Source organism: Dasypus novemcinctus, chromosome 23 (assembly GCF_030445035.2).
Source record: "Dasypus novemcinctus isolate mDasNov1 chromosome 23, mDasNov1.1.hap2, whole genome shotgun sequence".
NCBI lineage: Eukaryota > Metazoa > Chordata > Mammalia > Cingulata > Dasypodidae > Dasypus > Dasypus novemcinctus.
Window position 1 is genome coordinate 53,804,407 of NC_080695.1, and position 21,791 is coordinate 53,826,197.

The window sequence follows — 21,791 nt, forward strand, 5'->3', positions numbered from 1 at the left end:
AACACTGCCAAATGTTCCTCCAGAAAGTTTACAACAATTTACACTCCTAATAACGAGACTGCCTGTTGTTCTAAGGTATTACTGTTGTAGAATTTGAGAGAGGTTCAATTATTTGCGTATAGAAAGGCCAGGACTCAGGAATGATTTTGAGAAGGAAAAATGATTTATTGGCAGACGGCCAGACTTGGGAGCTTTCAGTTTCAAACCTGAGCCCTGAACAAGAATTTTGAGTTCCTTTTATACAGAGAGGAAGGGTTAAATGGTCCTTTTGTTTCAGTTCTCAATAGGTTTGAATTAGCATATATTTTCCACATCCTAGGTAAGCTTTTAGCATGGACTTCATACATTCTAGATAAGCTTTTAGCACATTTGGTGTGCATTTTTCCTGAATATTTAAAGTTTATAGAGTTTGCATTGATAAACTGTTTCCTGGGACAGGAGTCGTTGCCATGGTTACCAAGGGCAGGACTGTAGCCTCTTACCGTCCCACACCCACAAGTTAGGACAGACAGCTTAGGTTAAGGTTATTTCCGAAGAAACAAAGAGCCTCACACCCATAGCCCACATCATTACCAATTGAATATTATATTTTATTTGTATATATTAGTTCCTCTCCATTTACATTTTTTCCAAGGAAGCTTCTTAGGAGCTTGCATAAATCTGATGGACAAGATCCAAACTTTTACATTTTATGGCCACAAAATATATGCAGGTATGATGATTATGTAGATACATGGGAAAGCACGTTAAGGTCAGGACAATCTGATGTGTTTGTTACTTGAAGCCTCTGTGATGTTTAAGAGAATTTGGCATATTTGAGAATTATTGAGTTTTGACTTGCAATTTCCCAATAACATGTTTGTGGAAAAATTTGAGAAACACAATGATTCTCAATTTTTTTCCTTTTCTCTTTTTCTACTTTTTATTTATTTAAGTATACCTTACCAAGAAGTTTAATTTTGTGTTCTAGAATTGCAACGTTATGTTTGTTACCTTTTGAGGTCACTACTGTGAATGGTTAATCTCTTTTCTAATAAAGAACCCATTAACAAAAAAAGATGCAATTGATTACAGGTAGTGGTTGATTTTGCAAGGCATGTAAGAATTCGATTATGTCTGTAAAGAGAATTGAACTCAATTTCAAACAATCTGATTTACCACATCTGTGTGATTCACGAGATTTCTAAGAGTTGCTTATGTACTTAGAAAAATTTGCTGGTCTGCTCTATTCAGCATTAGAAGTGGTTAAGAAAATCATGTAAATTGATAAATGTTTAAATGCTTATAAGCTTGTAAATTGGATTAACTGTTTAGGGGAATTTAATCCAATATGTGTGTATTAAAATGAACATTACTCTAAGAACAAGTGACAGTGGATGTTCTTTTTTATAACAAGTACCATTCTGAAAGAGGCAGAGCAGAAAGAGCCCTGAGCCTTGTTGGCAGAGAAGAACTCGTGTTAAATTTGGAACCTGTTGCCTCTATACTTCTGGGATGTGAGATAATTAAACGTCTTTGTTGCTTAGACTACTCTTAGGTGAGCTTTCTGTATTTGCAGGTGGATGAGTTCCTAACTGAAACAGCAATTAAAATGCAACACTCTCCAACAGTGGCCCATTGGAAGGGGAAGGACCAGGAAGGTGAAGAAGCTGGAAGTAAATCTGACAAGCATGTAGTGAGGACATACAACAGTAAGGGATTCCCCAAGGTGCTGGGGGAACAGATGAATAGGGCAAAAGGGCTTATGAAGAGGGAGGTGAACAACAAACCAACAGTTGGGAGCTGCGTTAGTGCTGCTGCAAAGGGCTGCCCCTGGAGCTCTAGGAGCCATGGAGAGAAGGGGTGTTTAATCTTCCTGAAGAATGATGCAAAGTTTTCGAGATGAGGGGCCACCTGGGCTGTGTCTTGAAAGATAAAGGGATGAGTAGACGGTAGAGATGTTTCCAGCAAGAGGCAAGGGCTGTGCAAAGGTGTGTAGGTGTGGAACCCTAGGAGTCCTGGAGGAAGAGTTTTCTTGTGGCTAGAAGTGCCCCATATCTTGCTGAAGACCTTATTTAAAATGAAAGACTCAGGGACTCCCAGGCGTGTGACACGTAAGGTCTGGCAGAGTCCACGAATCTGCCTTTTAGCAAGTATCCCAGGAGATTTAAGTGTAGGTGCTCCCCAGTCCCCACTTAGAAGCATGCTGGTATCACGTTTGAGAGCTTCAACTTGAGCACCAAACAGACTTGAGCTTTAGCCTGGTTCTGCCACTAGCTTTGGGCAAGTTTCCTGATCTCTAAGTCTCAACTTCCTCATCTGTACAACAGGAAAAATCCTCACCGGGTTGTTGTGGGGTTTTAATGAGAAGTAAAGCATCTAAAATAGTTGCCTGGTACATACAGAACAGCTCAATATATATTTGTCATTAGGATGATTTGGGCGAGATAGATGTGATGAAAGTAGAAAAACAGGGATCGGATCATGAATAGGGCTTATATGCTAAGATGTTTTTATTTATCATGAAAGTCATAGTCGGCCATGACATAACTGGATTTGAATCTTCGAGAGATTCCTGTGGGAGCAGTGGGGAACAGGGTCTGGAAGAGGGCTTGTCCAATTAAGAAGCCAAGCAGGAAGCAGGAAGTGACCAATGGAAGGCACCAGCTGTGAGGATTGGGGAGTGGGGAGGGCTATGGTAGAATCTAAAGGGAATGATGAATTGAATGAATAGGGGACTCATGCAAAGTGGGAAATTATTCCTAGGTTTCTGGACTGAGCAACTGAGTGAATGGTGGCAGCATTTGTTGAGATGGAGAATAAGTTATTGGATTCATGCCTCGCCCAGCACTTAAAACAGTTCCAGGCCCTGGTAGATGTATGTTGATTGAATTTATGAATAAGGTAGAAACTGGTGTGCCCTGGGTTGATAATGGAACAGGAATGCAAGGTATGAACAAGGGCAGTATGTTCTTTCCACAAGCTTGGCTGAGAGCATAGAAGGGATGGACAACAACTAGAAGAGGCAATGGGGTAAACCTGTAAAGATGACAGACCCGAGGGCCCTGGGAGGTGTGATGGTCTGAAACTGTATCTACCCATTCAGAAAAGCATGTTCTTAAAGTTAATCCATTCCTATAAGTGTGAACCCTTTTGATGAGGTTACTTCAGTTAAGATATGACCACATCCATCAGAATGGGCCTTCATACTCTTATTGGAGTCCTTTACAAGGGAATGAGATACAGACAGAGAAAGCCATGGAAGCAAGAAGTTGAAATCAATAAAACCTGGAAGAGAAAGGAGAGATCGGCAGATGCTGCCATGTGCCTTGCTATGTGGCAGAGGAGCCAAGGATTACTGGTGGCCGGTTTTCAGGAATTAAGTATTGCTTTGATGATGCCTTGATTTGGACATTTTCCTGGCCTCAAAACCACAAGCATATATGTTCCCTTTGTTTAATCCAACCCAATTTGTGGTATTTGTTTTGAGCAGCCTAGGAAACTAAAACAGGTAGGAAAAGCCAAAAGAGAAGTTAAAGATGTAGGAGAGATGATGAGTGACAGAGCAGGAACCTGGGATAGCACAAGCACAGATGAAGGGATGAGCTGTGGAATGGGGGGTGAACACTTCCAATTGATACCAAAAAGGATTTAAAAAGGATGTGTGCAGATGCAAATGGGTTTGTAGGGAGATCAAGCTGGATTATGCCCTTCCAACCCCCGGCTCTTCTCAGTGAACGCCTCCCGTCTGCTAAGTGGGTATCATGGAATGTCTGAGGAGGTAAAAACAGGGACTCACAGATAATGTTGGGAGAGGGCATGGACAGACATGGATTGACGAGCAGTGCCAAGAGCCAGGTGGTGTCATTTTTCTCCACTGTGCTCAGCCACTGTGCTGGGGGAATAAGCATGGATTCAGAACTGTTGGCATCAAGCAGGTGAGAGGAAGGGCAAAGATTTTACAAAGGACCGAAGGTTGAGGCAAGAGAGTATTTGGGGTGATTAACTGAACCAGGGGCAAAAATGAGGATGTTCAGAGTTATAACAATCGCGATGTCAAAATTGAAAACTGTACACCCCAAATATTTTGACTTGGTCTTGGTTAAAACCATAGTTTAAATCATTAGTCACAAGTCACTAAAAGATTTAATTAGAAACTTGGCAGGAAAAGTTTATTGATATGAGTACAAATGCCTTTGAAAATACAAAGCTCTGGATTAGTTGTCACTGGAAAGATGAGAGAAAGAAAACCAAAGAACATCTACAAGTTATCATAAAGGCACATCCACACAAAAACAGCATGAGTCAGGTAGGATAAAGGTCTTGTTTCAGTAGGCTATTTACCTATGTTGTATCTCATCTTCATGAAATTGAGTTGTTGGCAAGTGTGTTGGCTGTGATCATTTGCTTTTTAAATGGAACTATCCTAATGGAACGTAATACTTAACCTCAGAGATAGGATTACTTTAAAGCCTGTTTTTTTCATGCTTTTGTGAGAAACTGTTTTAACTCACTCTATGTTTGTTACAGAGGAATGCTCATCTCCAGGACTGTGTTTATTTGTCCAGGTTATAAAAACAGTGCCTTGGGTATAATTCACCATCTTTGGATCTTCTTAACTTGATTGTGTAATCTACCATTTTATAAGTGGCACTTTCCAATTCACTTGTGTTTTCAAAGAACTTATCAAAACCTTTTGTCTTTGCTCTCTCTCTACAGGCCTGTTGGACCGAACTAAAATTTGTGATTTTAAAGAAAAATGCAAAGCATGTTTCCTTGTTGTCCAGAATTAACATTTATTGAACCCTTACTAAATGCAGGGTGCTGTGCTAAACACCTTCACACATATGATGGTATTCAGTCCCTCACAGTGAGGGAGGTATTAGGGTTATTTCCTTTTTACAGACGAGGTTGAGCAGCTTGCCCATCAAACTCTGCCAGTAAATCTGATGCTGAAGAGCTCTTTGGCTTGGAGAGGTAAAAGCTTGGGGGCAAAGAGGAGCACAATTGCTACCCTCAAATATCTGAATGAATGCTTGGCAGGAGAGCGGATGAACTCCTTGGGTCACAGTACCAAGGTCAAGGACTGAAGGGTGGAAGTTTTAAGGAGAACATTCAAAGATGAAATCGATTTTTCTGGAGGTAATAATCCACTGCAATGCTAGAGAAGGAATTCAGGCACTGGATGGGGGCTGAACCAGGTGGCCACTGTGGGCAGATATCAACTCTAAGGCTGCTATTTCCTTCTTCCTCTGTATTGTCTGCCCTTCAACTCATCACTCTCTCTTCTCCTTGACCCATACACTGGTGCATTCATTCTTTTTCCCTTTCAACAAACATTTTCTGATCTGCACTGTCCAATACAGTAGCCACTAGCCACATGTTGCTAGTTTACTTTACTAAAATTAAATAAAAACAGAAAATTTATTACAATTAAATAGAACAAAAATTAAGTTCCTTAATTGCACAGCCACATGTGGCTAGTGGCTACCAGAGCTGATGACACTGTTGATTTAAGTCTTTGGACAGCCTGTTTCAGACCTCTGAGGTAGTGATGATGGCCATGAGAAAGCAAAATCTCAGCCCTTGACCTTGAGGAGCTTACAGGCAAGTGGAGAAACACAAACCACCCACAGTTATTTATTAACAGCTAATACTTAGGGAGCTGTTGCTGTCAAATCAGGTAGTTTGCTAAGGCACTTTCTCTGAATATCTGGTTCCACCCTTCCAACATCACGAAGGGGATGCCATCGTTATCCCCATTTTACAGAGAGGGTGACAAATTAAAATGTCTAAGGTACGTGTGAAGTTTTGTAGTGCCTCATGATCCAAGGTATGTGTAAACTCGCAAAAGGTAAGCTAAACTCCGTTTGGGGGTGTGAAGAAAGGTCTGAAGCAAAGGGGGATTAAATCCCAAGTCTGTCTACACCATGGCTGCTCAAGATTTGGGCACCTACTCCTGAATTACCCGGGGTATTCCTGAAAAGAGTCGATTTCTTGGACCCCACCGGAAGCCCTGAAGGCGTGGCCTGGGCACTGACACTTTTTCTAAAGGCTCCCCAGCTCCGCCCCGGCGATTCTTTGAAGCTCACAAAAAGCGGTTCGCGAACCACCTGGTCCACACCACACAGTGCCCTCTATTCCGCTTCCCCGCGGCTGTGAGCTGCCTACGGATCACGGTGAGATTCCTCACTGCGTGACTTCGGGCAACCCTCTCGGGACCTCAGTTTCCCGCGCGGAAAATGGGGGGCCCGGCGCGCACGTCAGCTGCCTGGCGCACAGTGGGCGCTCAGGCAACGCGACGCCCGGGGGTCCCGCCCCTCTCGGCCGCGCGGGCCGCCTACCCTCGCAGATCTGCTCCCACAGATTCTTGCCCGGCGGCTCTGCGACCTGTCCCGGCGAGACGGGCAGCTCGGGGGACACGGACGACACGGTGGTCACCGGCGTCCTCGTGGTGACCGACGACTCGGGAGAGCCGGCCGGCTCCTCACGCGGGCCCGAGCGGCTCAACACCGGCGGCACTGCCGCCATGGCCTCGGTTTCCACGACAACCGCGCGCGGAGCGCGGCCGCGACCCGGAAGGAGCCGCAACCTGTGGGGGCGGGCCAGCGGCTCCAGGCAGACTTCCGGGTCACGGCTGAGCGGTCGCTCACGTGGAGGCGGGGGAGTGTGGCCCGCGGGTGAGTGCCTGGGGCTCGACGCCAGCGGTAGTGGCGCGGGGTTATGGGGCGGGGACCCAGGGGCCTTCGCAGGAGGGGCCAGGAAAAAACGGGCAACCTGCACCTTCGAGTCTACGGCCTTGAGTCGTCCGTGTGCGCCCGCGCCGGCTTGAGGCCGCCACCTCCAGGAAGTCCCCCGCTTTGGAGCGGGGCGCGGGACCCGGGCGTTATCTCTCCCAGTGTGTTTTTGCGGAAACTTGGGCGCGGTGAAGTCTTCAAGGCTCTGATCCCGTCGCCTGGCTCTCTTGCCTCCCGCTAGCGATCTTGCGGTGGGAGTGGGGCTTTGGGGCCAGAGCGCAGGGTTGGGTCCTGCGAGCCGGGCTCGAACCCCAGTTTTGCTGCTTGCTCGCTCTGGGACGTAGGACAAGTGGATTAAAGTCCCCAAGCCTTGGCTAGCAAGTCTGTGTGATGGGATATTTACACCGACCCTCACGGGGCTACCGCGAGAACTTAGAGCTTTTGGAGAAAGAATTTCCGTTTGCGGAGGACACATAGTTAAGGTTCATTTCCTCTTCCCTCCCCTAAATGAATATTTTTAGGTAGAAGGGTGGAAGGGGAGGATCTGCTACGGACCTCTGGTTGGCAGAGAGGGGCAAGGAGGACCACCCCGGGCGTCTTTGTTCTTACCAGCTCTCTTGACCAGTCTTCATCCTTGGTCTTAGCTCCCCTGGCTCCGCCTTCTCCTTTGCCAGTCCTTCTTCCTTTGTCCTCCCATTTGAACGTCGGTATTCCCTGAGGTCCTGCCTCCTGCCAGTTCAGTTCCTAGGTTAATTGCACTTTCTAAGTTATGCTTTCAGGCCAGTCTTCCTGGCACCTCAAATTCAGTCTGTCCAAACCAGCCTGTCTCTTCCAGTCCCCCACCCCCTTGCCTCCTTTCAGTATTCCTTTGTCTCGCAGATTAGCACCTTCCTGCCCATTGCCCAAGCTGGAAATTTTCCTTCAGAAACTTTCCTGGTAACTGATAAGCCAGTTAGATGTCCTTTGCCATGCTCACCCGACCACTATCCTTTTATCACCTGTGTCATTGTGATAACACACTTCTTTTGCTCCTACACCTGCCTGCTTCTTTCTGGCAAGTGTTTTATCTTGTATTCTTGGTATACATTCATTCATTCAGTATTGAGCACCTTCTATGTGTCAGGCATGGAGCTAGGCTCTGGGAATTCAGGAGGAAACAAAACACAGAAAAAATGTGGAAAGAATGAGTTATTCCCTTGACTCTTCAGGTGCTCCCGGAGCAGGTTATGAATGAATTTGAGCTATAGCTCAGGCATGACGTGGCTCTTGGAAGCTGCTAAGAGTGAGTAAGGCCAGTGTGGATCCACTGGGCTCGAAGGCTGTGGAGAGCTGCGGGATGGAGACCCTACTGACCTTCCCCCCATCCCCATCCAAGCTGGGGACAGGCCTGTGAAGTGATACTTTGGTTCTGGACTCTGCAGGTGCCTTAGAGTCATCTAGTCTAGGGCGCCAGGAACTGAGCAGTGACTGGAATGAGAGAAGTGAGCCAGTTGGAGGCTGGAGTGTTACTGGAGGGGCCCAGCCTCCTCTGGGACACCTCCCCCACTCCACACCAGCTGAGGGCTGCCATGTAAGCATGTGAGCCCAGTGCCTCCAAAGCTTTCCGTTGTTCAGAAAAAAACCTGAGCATTCTTGGTTTTCGGGTGTCATCTCCAATCCTTAAATATCAGCAGCTAATTTGAAATTGTAAAATCAGCGTTAACAGGCTTGTGGGCTGGAAGAGGTCCTCAGCCTCTGATCCGGTTCAATCCTCCTTTTGTAGAAGGGAGAAATAAGGCCCAGAGAAGCCAAGGCCAGCAGCAGGACAGTGTCAGAGTCGCCATTTGAACCTGGGGCTCTTCTGACCAGGCCTTGCTGCAGCTCTTACTGTTAGCCAGATGGGGAGGTGGTTAGGAGGGGAGTCACCTAGGGTATGGGGAAATTAGTTTCTAGATGCAGAGCTGAAATACTATTTAGATGAGCCAGAGTATGGGATTCATTGTGTCGCCCTTAATGCCTTTGGTGGGAATCGGATCTCTGGCCACAGCAAAAGCTCTTGTCGGTAGGCACAGGTCTGTCTGGCTTCATTACAGTTGTATCCTCAGTGCTTGGCACAGGGTATGCAGGCAGTAAGCCCCTGTGGAATGAATGACGAGGCTCAGAGGGCTGAGGACAGGGGTTAGAGAAAGGGATCAACAAGCCATCCAGCACTTCACATGGATTCTCTTGTGTGTGCCTTCCTTGGAGGAAGGAAGTGTTTTTTTTTCACTCCCCATTTTCCAGATGGGGAAATTGAGGCAAGTTAGGCGATTGCTTGAGGTCGGAGAGCAGAGTTTGGATTTGAACCTAGGCCTGTCTGAATTTAGACTCCCGACTCTTTTTTCTCTTGTCTTGCCTTTTGCACCACAGGAACTGTGACCATTTCCTCCATCCCCTAATATTACAGCTCAGCTGCCCAAAGAAGCCTGGCTCTTGGTGATGCCTGGCAGAATAGTACATGGAGTGGCTGGGTGTGGGGTAACCTCTTCCGTTTCCTTTTTCAGAAATGATCGCCAAGACCTACAAGGTAGACCTGGGCCTTGGAATCCCAGAGAAGAAGAAGAAGAAGAAGAAGAAGAAGAAGAAAGGGCTTAAAGAATCAAAGACTCAATATTCGATTTTAAAAGATGACAATTATTTCACTGAGGTTTCTCCTAGAAGAGCCACATCCCCCTCTAAGAATGTGGTCCAGGGGCAGGTCCCCAAGATGCCTGCGGTGAAGAAGAAGAAAAAGAAGGTCCAGAATACCCTCACCTGTGCAGACCACCTAGAACCTGAGACTGCCTTGCAAGCCAGGTGGTCGGAGAAGTCGCCCAGCTCCAGGACCCAGGTTCTGGGTTCCTGTGAGTTCCTCCGTGGGGAGAAGAAAAAGAAGAGGAAGTCCATGCCGATCCTGGCCGTATCCCACGGCTTGGGGATGGAGACCTCCCCATACCCCAGAAAGGAAGAGTCTGTGGCCAGAGATGGCAAGAAGCTCAAAAAGCACAAGAAGGAGAAAAAGGCTGAGCACACCGCAGCCTTCTCTGCCAAGAACCTCTGGTTCTCTGAGGCCAGAGATGCTCTCTCTGCTTGCCCCGGGGAGAGGTCCGAGGAGGAACAGGCAGCCTCAGGGCAGAAGCGGAAGCAGGGGAGCCCCAAGGAGCCAAGCACCAAGATAAAGAAGAAAAAGAAAATCCATCAGGAGAGAGGTGCCTCCCCAGGCCACCCGGAGGCCTCCAGGTCCGCGGAGAGGAGCTCTAGGAAAGGAAGTAAGAAGAAGCCAGTTAAAGTGGAGGCTCTAGAATACATCCCGATAGGAAACGACCCCCAGCCCCCTGTGAAGAAGAAGAGCAAGGCCAAGAAACAGGCAGAGCAGCCAGGTGTTGAGGAGCTGGCTCTGAAGAGAAAGAAAAAAAAGAGGAAGGAGAGAGAGGAAGTGGGAGAACCTTGCGAGGAGGTAGGCTCTCCTTCCGAAATGGACGTTGCCTGGGGAGATTTAAGGGTGAGGGTTGGAAGTGTGTGTGTGTGAGTGTGTGTGTGCACATGCTATAGGCACCTGCACAGCCTCTTGCTTTTAGCTACAAGAACCCTAACTGAACCGACATCAGCCAGAAAAGGGGGTTTTTTAAAAACACATAACTGGAGAGTTAGGGGTTGTCTGGCTTCGGGGTGGCTGGATCCAGGGGTTCGTGCAGGATCATCAACAATACGGGTATCCCTTGCTATTGGATAATCAGGTCACCAAGTTCTCACTATCTGTAATCTAGATCCAAATATGTTGGGATGAGATCTTTTTGAGGAATCCTTTTTTTCTGAGCTCTCGTCACTTGCGATCCAAAATTCAGGAACCAAATAGTTAGAGATAGCACGGTACCCGTGGCTGTCCAAGTTCACTAAGCAAGCCTACTCTACGAGACGTAGGAGTCCAGTGGGTTTGGACGGCGGGGGATGCTCACCTGGCTTGCCCCAGGCCTGGGGTCCCAACCAAACTACTCCACCACAGCCTGTGGCGACACGGCACCCAGCAGTTCCAGGCTTGCACGCTGACAGCTCAGCCACCCACCCTCTGAAACAAGGGCAGGAGAAGGCCCAGGGTTGCTCTGTTAGACCGGGATCTTCTAGCCAGAGGCCTGAGTCTGATACCAGAGGTGGGGGCCACGAGGGTCAACCCCAGCTAGACCACAGGGAGGCTGAGGGAGGGTGTTCTGAGAGGACAGCCAGGTTCCAGAAGGGAGGGCCAGAGGAGGGCCTTCTCTCCACTCTCTGAGTGACCGGGAAAGGTGGGGGTGAGTGAGAGTGCCGGCCGGCCTTCGAGAGCTTTCCCTCTGCACCACCCTCAGGGTGGGCGTGCCCTCGGGGTAGGGGCGAGGTGGTGCTGACAGCCACACCCCTGCGCCCTCCTGCTCTCCTCACTGCCTCATTGAGGCCTGCCCGGCCTGGGCAGCCTCCGCGTTGTCCTCTGGTGAGAGGTAGAGCCGACTTTCACACCCTGCCTGCCTTCCAACCTGGAGATTTTTAATCTCTTCTTGGAATCCAGTGTCATCTGGGCCCAAGAAAAGAGTGTCTTAGGTTAGAACACGCCTGAGCGGGAGGTCAGGAGGCCTGGGCCCCTTCCCAGCTCTGCCCCAGCCGGCTGGGTGGCCTTGGCCAGCCGTTTCCCTGTGGTTCTCCAGGAACCGTCATGGCGAATGGGTACCGCGCTCCTATGAGGGGCTGGCCTGGCGCCAAGGAGGGGCTCAGTAAAAGCGCCCTGAAGGGATGAGGCCCTGGAGCTGGGAGTCAGGCAGGTGTTGGGGGGGGCAGGGTCAGCCTCTGTGTTGTGGCCCACACGGGTCCCAGCTGCTGCTCCTCAGCCTTGCCTGCAGCCCTCAGACCTGCTGTCACCATTGTCTTCCTCTGCTCAGGAACTCTTGGGTGGGAAGGAACTCTGGAGGCTTGGGAGCCCAGCCCCCACCAGAACCCCTTCTCCCAGGTGCCCGGGGGAAGGTCATCAGTCCCCTCTACCTCAGTGATGGGACTCGACCTCCCAGGGAGCCCCAGGAGTCAGGCAGACACGTGGGTTTGCAGGACCCACAGGGGCCGTGAGGGAGCAGCGGTGGGGATGGTCACGCACGGTGCTGCAGCACAGCGGGGCCTGTGAGGCGTCGGCACCAGAGGAGAGGAGCTGGTCAGGGCAGGCCCAGTGAGGGCGTGGAGGCTGAGGCCGACCCGTGGGGGCAGCCGGTGCAGAGCCCCGGCAGGGCCCAGACGGCCCCGGGTGGAGCCAAGTGAGCCTGGCAGCAGGGGGAAAGCTGAGGGGGAAGGGCCGAGTGATTTTCAGTGTAAACAAGATGGGCCTCGGGAGAGGGGGGCGTGTGAAAGGATCTGATGGCATTTTAACGCTCAGTGGAGCCCCTGCGTGGACGACGGGTGAGTGGGGAAGCGGGGACTTGGAGGCGGTCGCTGTTGTCCAGGCAGGAGACGAGGTGGTGGCCAGGACTGCGGGGTTTGGTCCGGGTGGTCGGTTTGGTGGCCGGGCTCTGAGCCCCAAGCCCACCACTGCACTCCCTGGGCCCTACCAGGCCCCCTCCCGCGCCGGGCACCAAGCCCTTGGCCTCTTCCCCTCTTGATGGTTTGGTGGAGCCTCGGAAGGTCAGGTGACAGGAAGGTCGCATGCCGAGCCGAGTCTGGGGCCCTGGGCTTGGCATCAGTCCTGGCCCTGACCCGTGGCCTGACCTTGTGGTCACCATCACATCTCTGAGTTTCAGATTCTGCATATGTCACGTGGGTCAGTGATGGGCCACTTTTGGGGACGGGGGCTTGGGAGAAGGATTGTGGAGGAGAAAGGATGGGAAGGGCTGTGCTGACTGAGGTCCTGCCCAGGTGGCAGAGCTTGGGGGGGCTGCTGTGGTCTTGGGGTCTTTGCTGGGCCTTGTCGTGCTGTCACCCCGCTGAGCTGCCGGGGCCACGTCCCCCGCCACCGAGCACCTGCATCTCACTGGCCTCGCCCTCCTGTGCAGGGCACAGACACAGACTTGGAGGTGGTGCTGGAAAAGAAGGGCAACATGGACGAGGCACACATCGACCAGGTACGCCACAGCCCCTCCCGTGCCCTCCCTCTGCGTCCTGCCGCCCAACAGAGGCACCCTCGCCTCCTGCCAGGTCTTGGGGGGAGGGGAGGGGGCCACGAATTCCAGAGGCTTCTGGGGCTTGCCCCCAGTGACAAGGGCCTCAGGCCCTCCCCACCTCCTACCAGGAGACCCCTCCAGCTGCCAGGGCCTTGGCAGGGGTGCCCATCTGGTCGTGGGGGATCCCCAGCCACGGCTCTTCCTGGGACCCGCTGCAGGGGTGGCGTGTTCCTGAGACCCAGTGGCCAGGGCAGGGAACACCTCCGCCAGGCCTGCAGGTTGCCACCTCACATGGTGGAGAAGTAGAGTGATTATAGACCAGCTTGTGCTGTGCCTGGATCCCTGGCAGACACGTCCTTTGTGGGAACCGGACTTTCTGGAATTGGGATGTTTTTGTGATCCTGGATCCCCAGACCTGGCAGGGCGGAGTGGGGACTGTGCCCACATTTGGACCGCTCACTAACCGGGAGACCTTGGGCAAGTCACTGACCACCCTGGCCCTTGTTTCCTCCCCCACCCCAGCAGGGTTCCCCCAGAGGGCTGTACCAGCATTTTCTGCCACTTTGACTGTTGGCCTCTCTAGTCTCAGGTATTCTCAGCCTGTAGCAGCTTGGAGGGGGCCACAGGCAGGGGCAGCTCAAGTGACCCCTGAGCCCCTGAGAGGGAGGATGAGGCCCTGGAAGGTTTTATATTACGCAGCAGGGCCAGTGGGGCTGTAACAGTGGCCTCGAGCCGGCCTTGGAACCAGTTCTAAGACTGGCCCACCTGGTGCCAGGTGCATAGATACCATTTCTGCCTCTCCCATTTCCTCTCTAGGATAGTTGATATTTCTATCTTATTTGCAGACAGGTAGACCAAGGATCAGACAGGTTAAGTGGCCAACCGAAGGCCACACAGCTAGCTAACAGCAGTGCTGGGATTCTAACTAGCCTCTGCCTGACTCCCTAGCCTGTGTTCTTTCTAGAAAACGTTGTTGTCGCAAAGCTTAAGTACAGGAAGGCAGGCACTTGAGCAGTGCTTTTTTGGGAACTTTTCCATCCCAAATGGTTATTAGAAACAAGGTTTAAAGCCAAAGGTGGTTAAGCTAGGAGAATTCATTCTTCTGGACCCCTGGCTTTTTTGTGCTGCAGGACACAAAACTCAAGTTTGCCTCTTTAACCCCAAGGGACTGCAGCTTCTGAGATACTCGGAAGAGAGTTTTGACGAATGTTTGCAGTAAAGGAAAGCTGGGGCTCCCCGTCCCGTCGCCTCCTATTCCCCCAGCCCCTTCTGTGGCCTGGGTTCAAGCTCCAAGGAGAACATCTGTATCTCTTTTTTCTCTTCCTTTCCCTTTGCTCAGATGAGGCGAAAGGCCTTGCAAGAAGAGATCGATCGTGAGTCGGGCAAAACGGAAGCTTCTGAAACCAGGATGTGGACAGTAAGTTGAAGACTAGGGCCTGGCAAGGTGGCGTGCTGGCGGCCTGGGCCCTGCCCCTTGCACTGCCGCCTGCCTCCGCATGAAGAGTGGAGGTGCGGGAGGACAAGCTAGTCCACGCCCCAGAGGCAACCCAGCCGCCCAGCAGGTTCCCTCGGCAGCAGAGCTTGCCCTGAGCTCGTTCCTTCCGCGAGGGCCGCCTGTCCTCCTCCCTGCTGGAGAGCTGGCCCAGCGAGCGAAGCAGCCTTTGCCTCCGACTCTGGGCGGGTGGGGCGTCCTGCAGTAGCCCTCATGGGAGGCCGATGGTAGGGAGCCCTTCCCAGCACTGGAAGGCTGGAAGAAAGGCCCGGAAGGCTGGTGGAAAGCAGGGTAGGAGGGGTGTGGGGGCAGGGGGCAGGCTGCCCTCAAGATCCAGTTTGAATGGGAGATTTCTAAACCATGCTGGGAAGACGCACGGGAGGGAGTAGTGCTAGAGCCTCCAGGCCAGGCTGCTCAGCTACCCGGCTCGCTCCTGAGAGGCCGCAGCCCTGGAAGGCAGCCTCGTGTCTCTGCACCCCTCGCCCCTTCAGTTGAGTCACTTCATCCTGTCCCCGAGCTCCTGCTGGGTTCTGGGCATGCAGGTGCAGAATCCTCTTGGGGGTCTTTGTGGGGTGGGGGGGTGGGGGGGGGAGGAGATGCAGTGGGGAAACAGAAAATTAGCAAGGAAAGAAAGGCAGTGGTTTCAGACGGCTGTAGGAAGAGGAAAAAAAGTGGGCTGGAGGGTGACTGGGGGTGGGTGCCACATTGGATGGGGCGGGGGCGGTGACACCACTGAGAAGGGGGCCACCAGGACAGAGACCTGCGGGACAAGGACGTGCAGCTCCGGGAAGACCAGGGCAAGCGAGTGACTCGCTGTTAAGGGAAGGGCTTGGAGCAGTACGGGAACAAGGCCAGCGAGGGCCCCAGCAGGCCCTGCGTTAGGTTCTGAATGCACAGGAGCCGCTGGAGGGTGGCGTCTCCACGGGGATGTGGGAGATGCGTTAGAAAGTGCTGTCAGCCTGCAGGCCACGGCGCTGGGCACGGAGAAGAGGGCAGCTTCGTGATTGGTTCTGGAGGCACAGCCCCCCAGGACTTGTCAGTGGCTTGGAATTGGGGAGAGGGAAAGAGAAGGCTCAGGGATGACAGGGCTCGCCTTCGCGGCTTGTCTTAAGCCTTCTGAGTGTACAGAGAAAAGTGCTTGATTCGGCTCAATATCTGGGATCTGTTCCTGGCTCTGCCACTTTTGAGTTGTGAGCCTGTAGGCAAGTGACTTCCCCCTCTGAGCCTCATAAAAGGGGGCTCTACCCCGGCCCACTGAGGTTGCGGGAAGGAATAAGTGGGATGGGGAGGAGTGGCCTTGCTGTGGGCGGGTTTTTCCTGTATGTCTCCTTTCTCTCCATCCCTACCCCCTTGAGCCGCGCAGAGCTGACAGGATGCACTGCTGGAGTGGAATAGGCAAAAAGCCCAGGGCAGCACCAGTCAGAGCCAGTGGCCCCCAGGGCTGTACTTGGGCCCGATGGCAGGAGAGCGATTCTGGGGCACAAAGGTGGAAACCTGCCTCCCAGGACTCAGGACCTAGGACCACTGGTGGGGAGGGGTGCTCCAGGTGGGCTGGGGACCCTGGGGTCTTAGCCCCCAGCTACGAGAACAGGCTCACCCAGGCCCAGGCAGCCTCCTGGCAGCGCCCCTCATGAAGCACTGCGCGGCTGTCACAGGCGGCATCTCCTTCCAGAAACTGCAGGCCTGGGAAGCTGTAATTACTCCTGCACCCGGGCTGTGGAAGAGAATTAGTTACTAGCTCACTCGGGCAGCTGTGGTGACACCTGGTTCTTACTTTTCCCCCAAAGTGTCCTGGAAATAAGTGTGAGGCTGGCATTTGGCCTCTAAGTGGAAAGTCCCTCCCGTGTGGAGGGCAGCAGTCCAGCCAGGTTGGGCCGGGAGAACTACAAGTTAGTTATTGAGGCTTTCAAGTGTGCTGCCCATTATGCTCTGGGCTTTTGGTATAGATTCTGATTTAGTCCTCACAGAGGCTCAGAGAGGTTGGGTGACTGGACCAGGGTCACATAGGTGGGGCTGGGGCCTGGGTCTGCCTGACTTAGCAAAGCTCTTGTTGCGTTGGGGGCAGGGCTTTCTCACCTCTCCCACAGGCATGGGAAGGAAAAGGGGTCTTTGCTTGGGAGGCTCTGGAGGGCTCTTTTGCATTTTCTTGTGCATGGGTGATGTAGAGGGCTCTGCCCTGGAACCACGACACATCCGAGTTCCTGGGCTGGCCCTGCCTCCGATGTAGCCACGTGACCCTTCACCCTTCTGGGTCTCCAGCCCTTCCTGCTGTCACATGTGGTTCTTCCGGGAGGAGAAATGTGCTTCCAATTTCCACTTCTCCACCAGGAAACCTTGTGCAGACAGGGTAGCGGCCAGCTGACGTGCTCCGCTGCCACGAGTGCGGCAGAAGGAGTCAGGCTGAAAGGCAGCTCTGCAAGAAGGGTCGGCTCTGGTGTTGGCCAGACCTGAGTTGGAATTCCAGCAAGGTCACTCTTTAGGTTTCTGCCCACCGCTTAGCTGTGGGCCTCATTTCCTCATCAGGAAAATGGGAATAGTGGTCCTCCTCAGAGGGTTCTTGGTGGGATCAAATCAGACACAGTGCCTGCCGCAGAGCAAGCCCTTCAGCCAGCCACGGGGGAAGCACGGGGCTTTGGCCTCTCGGAATGTAACGCCCTTTCTTCTAACACAGGGAACCCGGTTTGGCCAGTGGGACACTGCTGGTTTTGAAAACGAGAATCAGAAACTGAAATTTCTCAAACTCATGGGTGGCTTCAAACACCTGTCGCCTTCGTTCAGCCGCCCGCCCAGCAGCGTGGGCGGGTCCACCATGGCGCTCAGCAGGAAGGCGGCCGACACCCTGCAGCGGAACCTGCAGCAGGACTACGACCGGGCCATGAGCTGGAAGTACAACCGAGGCAGCGGCCTCGGCTTCTCCACCGCCCCCACCAAAGTCTTTTATATTGACAGGAACGCTTCCAGGTCCATCAAGTATGAAGATTAAACGCTAGTGTCTTGTTTCAAAAACCTGCCCAAATGGCTTTATTAGTCATTTATGCACATGAAAGCCATGGGCCAGTTGGCTCAAACTGCTGGGAAGCTGCAGAACAGCTCTCTTGGCTTACTTGGAGGAAATGGCGTGGGCGCAGCTCATTTTTCAGGATCCAAGAGGACATCTCAGTGGCTAAAACCTACTGTTTTATGTGCTAAACATTCCGTCCCTATTTGAAGACATCAGCGCGTGTGACTAATAGTAGCTAGCATTTATTGAACGTTTAGTATGTGCCAGGCACTGCCAAGTGTTTTCCTAGCATTATTCGATTTAATGGTCATAATTCTATGAAATAGGTGCTATTACTACTCCTATCTTATAGATGAGGAGTCTGAGGTTCAGGGAGGAAGTAATTGCTTGGGCTCATCCAGCTTGTGAGTATTAAGTGGTGTCCTTTTGTTCCACAGGCCCCAAGTCACCGTCCCATACTGTGACATCTGTTCTAGGGAATTTTACCCAGATACTTGGAGTTTTGGTTTAAGAAACTGAAACTTTATTACACATATGAATCACAGTCAGGAAGTGGGGCGAATGATAAAAAGGTATTGGCAAGCTCACTTCCCTCTCCCGTCTTAGGATAGCTGCCGCTTGTGAAAGGTCACCAGACGTGGCCAAGCTTCCTGTGCTGCTGGGAAGTGTGTTTCTAGACGAGTCTTGCCTTTTCCAGCCTCTGCCTTAGATCCAACGTGCTGGGTTTGGACTCTGTTTTTGTGCTTTAGAGGAACTCTGAGCAAGGCATTTTGGTGAGTGGTTAATCCTCTTAAATCAGGGGTTCTTAACCTTTTTTGTTCCACGGACCCCTTTGCCAGTCAGGTGAAAACCCCGGGCCCCTTACTCTTACTAAGTCCACACTGTATTGTGTATTATTTAATAAGTATATCACACCCGCACCAACATGTTCCTCAAGAATAATGTTTTTTTAAAATTCCAATTCAAGCTCATGGACCCCTTGTTAACCCCTGCCCTAAGTGAATCACTGGCACATTCCCAGGTTGATGTTTTATTTGGTCCTTTGTGATAACAAAGGAAGCACAGGTGATTTCTGTGGTGGAGATGGATGGTACATCACAGGCATGGGGCGATGACACAAGAAGTTGCCCCAGCAAGTCCCATCACTTCCAAGCCTGGACTCTACCGCCCGTCTCGCAGAACTCCCAAGTATAATGATCTCAGTGACAACATGGCCACTTTTCTGTTCAGTCAGTACCCATTCTGCGTCTCCAAACAGGCTCTGATTGGGCCAGTTTTGCATCACTTGGCGAGAATGCCCCTTGCAGACATTCCAGCTCAGGTCTAAGCTGATGGGAAACTCAGTCTCACAGGACAAGTCCTGACGTGGGGCCCTGATTGAGCAGCTCACCAAGGAAACAGTCTCCTTCCTGCTTCTTCATCCTTGATGTTGACTTCATCATGCTGGTGGAAGTATGGCTGTAGCATCTGCAACATGTCAATACACTAGAACATTCCAGAGGAAGAAGGAAAAACTTCTGGGTTAGGGAATCTTCACAAGCCCCTCGAGAGACTTCAAGACTCATTGCCTATTCCTGAACCAGCCCCTGGCAGGGGGTGGGCGAGCACCTCAAGCCAGTCCACTGCTGCCCCACCAGACAGGGATAAGACAGGCTACCTCAGACATTGGCCTTCCCTGACTGATCAGCCTTGAGCAAGTCCTGAGCCATATAAGCGTGCACAAAAAGTGACCGTGTGGGACCCTTTCTCAAAACAGAGACTTGACCTCACACAGCTCCATCCTTGCCATGTGTAATGGACGAGGCCATCTGAATGTTTGGACAGGCCTTGGCGTGGGGAAGAAATCCCTCCTGGCCTTGGTCAATACTGCAGGAATCCACTACGTGTAAAAGGGAATCAGCCAACCATTTCTACTCTCAGGAAGCTTCATCTTGCTGAGAAATCACACTGCAATTTAGGCCTGCCTCAGTTTAGTGGAAGACTGCTTGGCTGTCCCTTGGGCATGATTCTGGAGAGTGGATGACCAGGTGTCCACTTTCTTGCCACCATCTAAGCCTGGGTGATAGGGGGTGCTGCTCAGGGCCTCCCTTCCTTCCACTTAGCAGAGAAGTCTCTTAACAGGACTTGGCTCTCTGACTCAGTAGGGCTCTGTTTGGATAATGTTTCTAAGTCCCTCTTACTCGGAAGAGGTTGTCGTGATATAGACACAGGAGCTCCTTGAAGTCTGCTCTGGAAGCAGGGTCTACAACAGGGTTGGGCAGCTAAGGCAAGAGGTGGAGGGACTGTCCCTCCAGCAGGACTGGTCCCCTCAGCCTCTTTCATTGGCAAGTCCCCAGTCACTCAGACGAGTGCCCTGCAGCCATCTGCGGGGTCCTGAGGGTTACTGTCTGTGCTTCCAGGCTTTGGCTGGGGCTGCGCCTCTGTCACTGCCCTTGTGTCTTGACTCCTGTGTTCAGAACACAGCCTGTTTCCATGGGAACAAAGTAATTTGGGGACTTCTTTGGAAATGAAGGGTGGGTGTGGCATATAGCGTGGATTGATCTTAGTTGAATATTCCAAAGTCCTGTTCTCAAACATCTTAGCCATTTCTCAGATTTCTCAACTTTCTGGGCAAGGTCCTTTCCTCACTATCTCCTCCCATTCCCCCCCCCCCCCCCGCCCCCAAAACCTCATGGCTCTTACAGTTTTATTCCTTGAAATGATTCCTGCTCTACCTTAGCCCACTAGACCCTGCCCTGAGGCCACCATTCCACAACTAGTCCAACCCACCCAAAGTATTTGTTTTGTTTTTTTAAGATTTTTTAAAAAATTTATTCCTCTCCCCTTCCCTACCCCCGCCCCAGTTGTCTGCCCTCTGTCCATTCGCTGTGTGTTCTTCTGTGACCACTTCTATCCTTAGCAGCACCGGGAATCTGTGTTTCTTTTTGTTGTGTCATCTTGTTGTGTCAGCTCTCCATGTGTGCGGTGCCATTCTTGGGTAGGCTGTACTTTATTTTGCGCCGGGCAGCTCTCCTCACGCATCGGGCTCCCCTATGCGGGGGACACCCCTGTGTGGCACAGCACTCCTGGCGCGCATCAGCACTGCGCATGGGCCAGCTCCACACTGGTCAAGGAGGCCCAGGGTTTGAACCACGGACCTCCCATGTGGTAGGCGGACGCCCTATCCATTGGGCCAAGTCTGCTCCCCCCCAAAGTATTTTGCCAGATAAAAATACTTACAAGGTTCTCCCTTAAAAGAAATTAAATTGTATTCAGGTCTACAAACTATCACAACTCTTTAGCTCTTGTGATACACAGTATCGGGCCTCCCCGACCCCCTCCTGGAGTCTATGTCCTAATCCCCAGAATCTATGCATATGTCGGAGTGCAAGGCCAAGGGGAATTAAGGGCACAGATGGAGTGATAGATGACCTTAAAGGAGGGAGATGATCCTGGATTATCCACGTGGGCCCCGTGTAATCACAAGGGGAAGAGTTGGTGTTGGAGAGACTTGATGTGAGAAAGACTTCACTGGCTGTTGGTGGCTTTGAAGATGCAAGGGGCCATGAGCCAAGGAATTTGGGAGGCCTGTAGAAACCAGAAGAGGCAAGAAAACATTCTCCCCTGGGCCTCTAGAAAAGAAAACTCCCTGCCAACATCTTGGTTTTAGCCTAGTGAGACTTCTGACATCCAGAACTGGAACTCATTTCTGCCTTATTTCCAAAAATTCTTGGTTGGGTTCTTTATTTCTCTATCATCCATAATAACAGTAGACTACATCCCACATAGACTAGTTTTCAGAGACTGGTTTATTCATTAAGTAATGGGCTGGGGAAAACAGCACAAAAGATCACAAAATCTAAGCTGCTGCCTGGGTAGGGTAGCAGATAGTTTGGAGGCTCCCTTTGGTGTAATAGATACCTAAAATATTTTGAAAATTCAAGTTCAGGTTAACGGAAGCAATTTTTCACTGAGCCAGGCTTACGAGCCAGCAGTCCAACATTTGCAGTCTCAAAGTTGAAGAGATGACTTAGAGTATAATTCGTGAATCTACCAATTGTTTAGCATCATATAGTAAAAATGGTATATAAAATCATTTTAATGGAAATAATTATGTGAAATAAAGGCCACTGAGTATTTGAACAATAGCACAATGCTGAGCTTTTGTGAGTGTAGTCCAATAAAGGGAGGAGGCATTCTTTAGCATCCACCATTCTTTGTGTAGGTTATTTCCTCAACAGTTCTTTTGGGTGGTGGGGTTGTCGTCAAGTTGGCTAAAAAGACTTCTGTTCTTAGCCCTAAATGAGTCTGTAAATACATGGGTTTATAATAAATTTATTTTTCAAAAAATATTTTAACACCCTTTACTTTCTGGGGTTAACTTTGTGTTGTGATCCTGTGTTTTGCACATAAAGGATAAATGGGATGAAATACAATCTATGCCCAGCGTTTATCTTCCAAAAAGGAACACAGTTTGGAGGCACTTTTAGTGCATTTTC

At 51.1% G+C, this 21,791-nt stretch overlaps 2 protein-coding genes across 6 annotated transcripts in view; one reads left to right on the plus strand and one right to left on the minus strand.

The window, feature by feature from the left end:
- The window catches only part of IQCK (IQ motif containing K), a 144,045-nt gene extending 137,535 nt beyond the window's left edge, over positions 1-6,510 (minus strand). For all 3 annotated transcript variants that reach the window (XM_004450400.4, XM_058286362.1, XM_071211314.1), the window contains exon 1: positions 6,324-6,510. In XM_004450400.4, the coding sequence (XP_004450457.1) occupies positions 6,324-6,510 (187 nt within the window). The remainder of the gene's footprint in view (positions 1-6,323) is intronic.
- On the plus strand, positions 6,055-21,644 carry KNOP1 (lysine rich nucleolar protein 1). Of its 3 annotated transcripts, none has more exons than XM_012522159.4 (5): positions 6,055-6,158; positions 9,239-10,170; positions 12,713-12,781; positions 14,160-14,237; positions 16,984-21,644. In XM_012522159.4, the coding sequence occupies exons 2-5, from the start codon at positions 9,241-9,243 to the stop codon at positions 17,293-17,295; spliced, it is 1,389 nt and encodes a 462-aa protein (XP_012377613.2). In that variant the 5' UTR covers positions 6,055-6,158; positions 9,239-9,240; the 3' UTR covers positions 17,296-21,644. The 3 variants fall into 3 exon arrangements, with proteins under 3 accessions (XP_012377613.2, XP_004450456.3, XP_012377614.2); XM_004450399.4 differs by lacking the exon at positions 6,055-6,158 and adding an exon at positions 6,509-6,659; XM_012522160.4 differs by lacking the exon at positions 6,055-6,158 and adding an exon at positions 7,075-7,198.
- Positions 21,645-21,791: the final 147 nt, after the last annotated feature.